The following is a 7499-nucleotide window of genomic DNA, read 5'->3' as shown; positions in this document are numbered from 1 at the left end:
CCTTGGAAGTACGGCCTGGCGATCTGCTTCTGAAAGGTCTCAGCCTTGAAAAACCTACGGTGCACAATTCTACCTCTTGGTTTACATTTAGTCAGCCTGTTCTTCCAAGAGCCTGACTGCACTGAAAGGCAGCAGCAGACGGCTGGAGGGCAGGTGAGAGATGCCTGTTTCCCAGCTCTCTTCCCCGGTCAGGCCTGGCAGCAGACCTTGGGCTTCTGGAAAGCCGCTTAGGATTTGGTTCAGGGCCCGGGACTTGGGGCTCAGACAGGGGCCATGAAAACCTGAATAAGTACGCGTGGGCCAATGGGTGAGGAAGGAGAAAGGACAATCAGGACAATGGAATGCTGCCCAACTGTCCACAAGCCGGTATACATCCACAGTGAGCACAAGGAGCAGCAGGTGGAACAGAAACCACTCTACGTCCAGCTGTCTTCCCCTTGGGGAGACGCGAAGGTCACAGAGCCCAGCTTCTAGGACACCCCATGGAAAGTTTATTTCTTTTCTTTATACCTATTGGTTAACATCATGATGAATGGAATGGAGTTTTACACATTTATCAGTTTTAAATATAAATAAATTTGCACACTTTCATCAGACACCTAACTAGAAAACATGTATCTAACCTTAGAAGACTTAAGTGATTCCATTTTCAAGTCTCCATCAAAAAAATTGTACAAATCGTGAATGGGAGACTGTCCCTTTTGATGAGTCCGTATGAAAACCTGGCCATATCTATCATTTCGAGGGCAGGAAAGAAAATACAAAGAGAAATTTTGGTTAATTGATGAAATGATCAAGAGCTGTAAGCCATGTCCCGTGGGGCAGGGCTCCGTCCCATGCTGGAGGAGACTTGGTTTGCAGGTGCTCCCATCTGGTTGTTTCTGCTGGCTGTTGTCTTCTTCAAGTGCTCCCTAACTCTCGGCAAACTTGGGGTTCATGACCGTGGTGGTGGCACTCTTGAAAAGGGGGTTATCCTGGTGAGAAAGGTGAGAGCAGACTGGTTAGTACAAGGGAGGCTTTCTGGGAGTAGACTTTCCCTGGAGGCCCCAGGTCAGTATCAAAGACATTGCTTTGAAGAAGGAGCTAGAAGTGGGAGTGGATTTCACAAGGGTCCTAGCCAAGCAGTCAAAGCTTTTCTCCACTAGCTGCACTCTGAGAAGCGTTGTCGGCAGGTGTGCGACTGACATCCACACCTTCTGGAGTGAGACAGTTTGAAGCACAGGAGGTGTGGGTCCTTCTGTGTACTTCTGTCACCCCTCGCCCCCCACCCCCCCACCCCGTACACGACCCTGGAAGACAGCCACTCACATTGTTCCACTGGGACTTGAGCTTCTCCTTCTCGAATCGCTTGTACTCCCTGAGGTCGCTCAGGTGGGTCAGGGCCTTCCAGATGCTCAGCAGGAGGATGCCGATCAGCACGATCCCTGCCACTGTGCCCCCGACGATGGCGGCCACTTTCGGCCCCTCCACGCACTCTGTGGGGAAACACACGCCCACCACGGCGTCAGTTCCTCAGTTCCTCCCCACACCTGTGTATGCCTGTACCTCCATGCTCTCCAGGGACAGGGTTCGTCCCTACCACCCTGTGTCACCATCCCAGTCACTAGGAAGGGACTGGGTCCTGTGGTTCCAAATCTAGAGGCTGTTGGCACAGCCCCTTGTCATAGATGGAGAGGGCAGGGCCTAGAAGGGCAAGTCCCTCACCAAGGTAACCAGATGACCATGCAGAACCTGGATGAGATCACTGCCCCCCTGGAACAGCCTGACCACCAACATCTACAGGTGCCTGTTAACCTGGGGGAGGCAGCGGCGCCTGTTAGGGGGGCCCAGCACAGCCTGTAGTGGAGGTTAGGGATGGTGACTTGTGTGGTTTCTCCTGGAGCTTGTGCACTCCCCGGGGAAGGTGTTCCCAAAGGAGTGAGTAGTAGGAAGCAGTGACCTAAGTTCTGGCAGGTGAGGAGCTGCGGGGAGGAGGGGGGCTGCTGTGGGCCCCTGCCCTGGTGCCTACGGAGGCTGTACCTGACCTTGGCCTGAGTGTAGGGCTCTGGGCTGCAGGGTGTGTCTGCTATCCATGGCCCACCTGCAGAGGCACTGCCATTTGGTAACAGCCCCTCATCTACCTGACCCTGGGCACCAGATTTTTGTGGGCTTCTCCATCATCCTGACCCTTCCAGAGAGGCCTAGTGTCCTCACAGAAGTCAGATAAGTTGACCACAGCTGCACAAAACCAGGTTTGAACCACCTTGGGCCATCAAAGTAACCTGGAAAGAGCCATCAGTCTCACAGGCCAGTATGTGCCCCATGGACTAGCCAGTGAGCCCCAGCTCCAGTGCTCAGAGGGGACTGCTCCCACTGCCTGCCTCCGGGTCTGCATTGTGGGGCTGGGGGTAGAGGGGTAAGTTCTGCTGGAGCTTAGTCCTGCAAGGGTGTGCTCTCCGTCTCCACGCATCTCCAGCTGGTGCTCCTGACCTATCAGTCTTGCTGGGTGGGAATGGGGTATGATGGGTAGGGTACTGAGAATCTGTGCTCAGCATGCTTCCTGGGGGCCACAGGTCTAGAATTGCTAGGACCAAGCCCATCCTCTCATATGCCTGCTCACTCTAAGTACCAGTGTCCCCAACATGCCTCTCCTAGTCTGACCTGACACCCTTGACCCTCCCAAGCCTGTGTGCAGGCCCTCTGGAACCCTGGACCTGCCACCCATCCCTCCCAGCCCCCACCTCTTTGCTCCATCTGAAGGTGGGCTCTGTGCTTGTACTCTGTGCCTGTAGCCCTCTAAGACTCCATCCTGGCCCTATCCCTGACTCTGGCTCCATCAGGGCCTGGGCTGTGTGGAGGCCCCAAAGTTTCCTGTGCCCATGCTGCCCCGTAGTCCTTCTCCACTCAGCCACCAGGCCAGCTTTGAAAACATGACTCAGACAGGCCACTGCTATTCTTCAACCCTCTCCATGGCTCCTGGGTACCTTTGGAAAGAAAGTTGTACACCCCCTCCACCGAGGACTCTCAAGGCCCCAGATAGTGACTTTGGTACCGAGAATGGGGGGCTGCTCTAACAGATACCTAAAATGTGAAAGCAGTTTGGGAATTAGGTAATGGGTAGAGGCTGGAGAAGTTTTAAGGTGCCTCTTAGTAAAAGCCTAGATTGCCTTGAAGAGACTATTGGTAGAATTATATACGTCAAAGGTAATTCTGGTGAGGGCTCAGAAGGAAGTGAGGAGAGCTGTAGAGAAAGTCTCTATCATCTAGAAGAATACATACGGTGCCAGCAACAGAATGTTGCTAGAAATGTGGACATTAAATGTGCTTCTGGTGAGGGTTTAAAAGAAAATGATGAACATGTGATTGGACAATGGAGGAAGGGCGATGATTTTTATACAGTGGCAAAGAACTTGTCTGAATTCTGTTCAAATGTTTAGTGGAAGGTAGAACTTGTAAGTGATGAACTTGGATATCTGGCTGATGAGATTTCTAAGCAAGATCTTAGAGGGGCTGCATGGTTTCTCCTTGCCACCTAGACTAAAATGTGAGAGGGAAAAGATGGACTTAAAATGAACTGCGCAAAATGAAAACAGAACTTAAAGATTTGGAAAATTCTGTGCACAAACTAAGGACACGTGTCCTAGAATGTTCGCTAAGGACGTGGCTACACAAATTTTTGTTAAAGAGATTAAGCCTGTAACTGATGGATCTAACCAATACTCACAGCACAAAACCCATCAGCTCAGACCGAAAGGGACGGAGAAGGAATGAAAGGAAAGAAACCTGTCTGCCTCTTGGACTTCTACAAGCAGGAAACAGACCAAAGGAGCTACATCTGTCCTCTGAGAAAAGAAAAGAACCATCCCTGGACCAGCTCAGAGATCAACAGAACTGTTGGAAGGCATGTGGAAAGTAGAGTTGCCTCAGTCTCAAAGGGTGGTGTCATGGCCTCTGGGGCTTCAAAGGGTGGGGACACGGTCTCCTGGATCTCAAAGGGTGGGGCCACAGCCTCCTAGGTTTCAAAGAATGGGATCTTCGCCAACTCGGTTCTGGAGTGCAGGGCTGCTATTAAGATGTGCCAGAGGGATGGGGCTGCTGCCCAAAGCAGAGGCGGTAGGGCTGTCATGCCCAAGGCGCAGAAGAACAGAGCCTGCCACGGCTGAGTGTGTGGAATGGCCACTCAGATGGGTTAGGAGAAGGGGGCCGCCCAAAGCCAAGGGATCAAAGTTGACATCCCAGTGGGTCTGGAAGGTGGAGCTGACACTCAGGGCTGAGAGGTCTCCACCCAGAATCCACAAAGTATGGCCAACATGCAGAACCTGGAGGGCAGGGCCATCACCCAGATGGTCTCAGAGAATAGAGGATTATTTTCAAGCCTTGAGACCTAATGTAATTATTCTGCTGGGTTTTGGACTTGCTTGGTACCTGTTATCCCTTCTTTCCTTCCAATTTCTCTCATTTGTGTTGGAAATATCTACCTTGTGTCTTTTCCACCATTGTACTTTGTAAACAGATAAATTATATTCTAGATTTCACAGGTTCACAGATGAATGGAATTTTGCCCTAGGATGGAATACGATTCAAAAGATGGTATTTTTGGACTTGGAGTTGATTTAAGACCTTTGGGATGATGTGATGGGGTAAATGTGTTTTATATGTGGCAAGGATATGGATTTTTGGTTGCCAAAGGGTGGAACGTTATGGATTGAATTGTGTCCCTCAAAAATATGTGTCAACTTGGCTAGGCCATGATTTTCAGTATTGTGTGGAGAATAAAAGCTTCAGAACAGAAGTACTTGGTGTATTTAGGGTGGCTGGCCTAGGAGCAGACCTGATTCCATATTGCTACAAGCTCGTCTTCTGCATTCCTGAGAATGTAACTTTCTTCTTCCCACTCATATGCATATGGACTTAGGCCTCTGGCTGGGTGGAACCAACAGACAATGTGGATATGCCTGGGCCAACCTGGGTAAGCCCGAGAAAGTCCACGGAGGGTCAACCAATCAGAATCCTGCTGGGAGGTTTCTGATTTCACGCTATATCTATCCTCGTGAAACAGCCACACTTGGATTCATTGGTCTTCACTCTGTGTGGGCTAACGCCTCTCCATTCCGGTGTTTCTCATGGTTTTGTTTTACTTTAGCAGAGTCTGAGAGTTTCACTCTACAACATTTTGGTGTAGTCGGCAGGATTTTGAAGGTGTCTTATTTTCAACAAACCTCGAGATTGTTGACAACTGGAACGCCGGTGCCAGCTTGAGCCCCTTGTGCTCAATAAGTCTCAAGGAAATCTCAGGGTTGTGAAGGTAAGCCCTCTTGAATCTCGAGCCTCCACTTTGTTGTACAGACGGCTCTTTGGGAGATTTGTTATCAGTTTTTGATTGGTATTTAAAAACCTCTAAAAGGCATCAGGACCATAAATTTGCATCCTTATAAGACATTGTTTCTAAAAAGTCCAAATAAATTAAGAAAAATAAGAAATTGCTATGTCAGAGCTCTGTAACTTCTTTAGCCATTTCTTCTGCTCCTGTCTCTCACCCTGTCTCTAATCCTTGTCCTCCGGCTTCTCTTATAGTTACTCCCCTTTATCCATCCTTACCTTCTTACACTCCTGCTGAAATGTCTTTTACCTCTTCAGGTTTTTTTTTTTTGTTGGCCTTGTATTTTTACTTTTGTTTATGTTTGTCTTTTTATGTTGACCTGGATTTTGGTGCATAAATTGGCTTGATGAAGGCTGTTACAAAGGATCCCATAGTCCTTTGAGCAGTGCCATTCTGTGGCAGTCCCTTGCTAGGATTTTTGTCTTGCCTCTGAGTAAACAAAAGTAATGCTTCACTTTAAAATTCTAAAATTTGTAATTAAGCATTTGAGTGGGATCACCAAATCTCGAAAGAAAATAGATGATTGCCAATTTACAGGGGGAGGTGGCAGCTCCTGACCTGTTTTATGAAATTCACAGGAGGAAGTGGTAGCTCAAGACCTGTTTTATGATACAGTTTCTCAATAAAGAATCACAATGTTAAAATTAAAATCATCAGTAGCTACTTTAAAGTATTTTCCAATAGGAGGAACAAGTATACTAAAGGTCTAAAATAAGAGACTAGGTCTCTAGTGAGCAGGATGAATTAAGTTCAAAAAGAAGGAAACAAAAACCTTGAACCTTGGAGCTTAACATCTTTGATAAATGAGTCTGGATTCCCCCACTCCTTACCAGGTTGCTGGTTTAAAAATGGTATAAGCTGAATATACTAGAAGTAATTTGGAATTTCACTGATCATGTTGGGAAAATGAGTTCCCATTTGCTCTGGTTTTTTTTTTCTCCTTTCCACTTTGAGAAAATGAGATCCCATTTGTGTTGTCTTTTCTTTCCTCCTTGGGGAACTGTTGTTTGGTGCTTGGGTTTGTCAGAGGATCTGAGAGTCCTCCATCTGAGTCTCTGGCAAGTTAATAAGTTTTATCTAAAACCTGTTTTTTCTGTTGAATGAAGTCAATCTTACCAAAAATTGCTACACCCACTTTAAAAATCTAGCATCCCTATATCCTTGTTTTGTGTGGTATGGTATAAGCCTGTTCTTTGATCCAGCCTCACAGACAGGTGAGTTTATGTTGTCTTTCTGCCTTGTTTTGTTCTGAGAGCTTGCTTCTGGTCTAGAGTGTTGTGTCTGAGCTTCTGTCTTGTATCTGGTTGGAGGCCATGGCTGATAGTTGCAGGTTGGAGGCCATGGCTGACAATTGCTGTTTTTTTGAGACTGTCTTAAAAACTCAGATCTTTCCTCAACCAAGAAAAACTGTGTCTTTTGTCTGTCTTATGATTTAGACTTCTAGTAGCTACTTTGAAAAAACTTAATATAAATTGATCTATTTGAAAAGTGCACTTAAAAAAAAATGAATCGTTTAGTTTAGTTGTACATTAAGGCCTTAAAAAGAGACCAATTATTCTAAATTGCTTCTCCAAAAGATTCTATAAAGAATGCAAGATATAGGGTTTTGAAAATATAATAATCTCCTACCTCTGGATGGTGTTATTAAAATAGATTATAATATTCCTTCAAAAAAACTTTATTCTGGTCAGTTTAATGATAAATAAGCATTTATATAAATTTAATAGTCTTAATATTTCCAGGAATTAATGAAAGTGAATTTGTTCTGACAAAGATTTTTATGTTCTGTACTATGTCAATCTTAAAAGCGAAAACTTTCTAAGTAATTTAAGCTAAATTTTATATGAAATATATTTTATTTAAGGAAAGGGAATAATTTTGTCTTAAAGTAAATCTATTAGTTCCAGAGTGGGATAAAAGAGGCATAGGACAAGCCTAGAGGAAAAAAGAGGGCTAACCAAGAACTAATACGTTCATTTACAAAATTGATAAAGAGCTTTGACATTTACTGAATACGTAAAAGGCCGTGATAAGGAGAAAGAAAAACTGCTTACCAAGAGAATAATAAAAGGGAAAGAACTGAGTTACATTTTGCTTTCAAAATACCTAAGCCAACCTAAACATATATAAATGAATTTAG

General features: G+C 45.8%; 1 protein-coding gene across 1 annotated transcript in view; it reads right to left on the bottom strand.

Moving 5' to 3' along the window:
- Positions 1 to 468: 468 nt before the first annotated feature.
- Positions 469 to 7499, bottom strand: part of ITGB2 (integrin subunit beta 2) — a 48842-nt gene continuing 41811 nt past the window's right edge. Inside the window, exons 15-16 of the mRNA XM_004384795.2 lie at positions 1309 to 1475; positions 469 to 974 (exon numbers count right to left, since the gene is read on the bottom strand). Of these exons, the coding sequence (XP_004384852.2) occupies positions 912 to 974; positions 1309 to 1475 (230 nt within the window). The 3' untranslated portion in view covers positions 469 to 911. The remainder of the gene's footprint in view (positions 975 to 1308; positions 1476 to 7499) is intronic.

Source organism: Trichechus manatus, unplaced genomic scaffold (genome assembly GCF_000243295.1).
Source record: "Trichechus manatus latirostris isolate Lorelei unplaced genomic scaffold, TriManLat1.0 scaffold00128, whole genome shotgun sequence".
Taxonomy (NCBI): domain Eukaryota; kingdom Metazoa; phylum Chordata; class Mammalia; order Sirenia; family Trichechidae; genus Trichechus; species Trichechus manatus.
The sequence above is the reverse complement of the archived record's forward strand: the minus strand, read 5'-3'. Positions and strand labels throughout refer to the sequence as shown.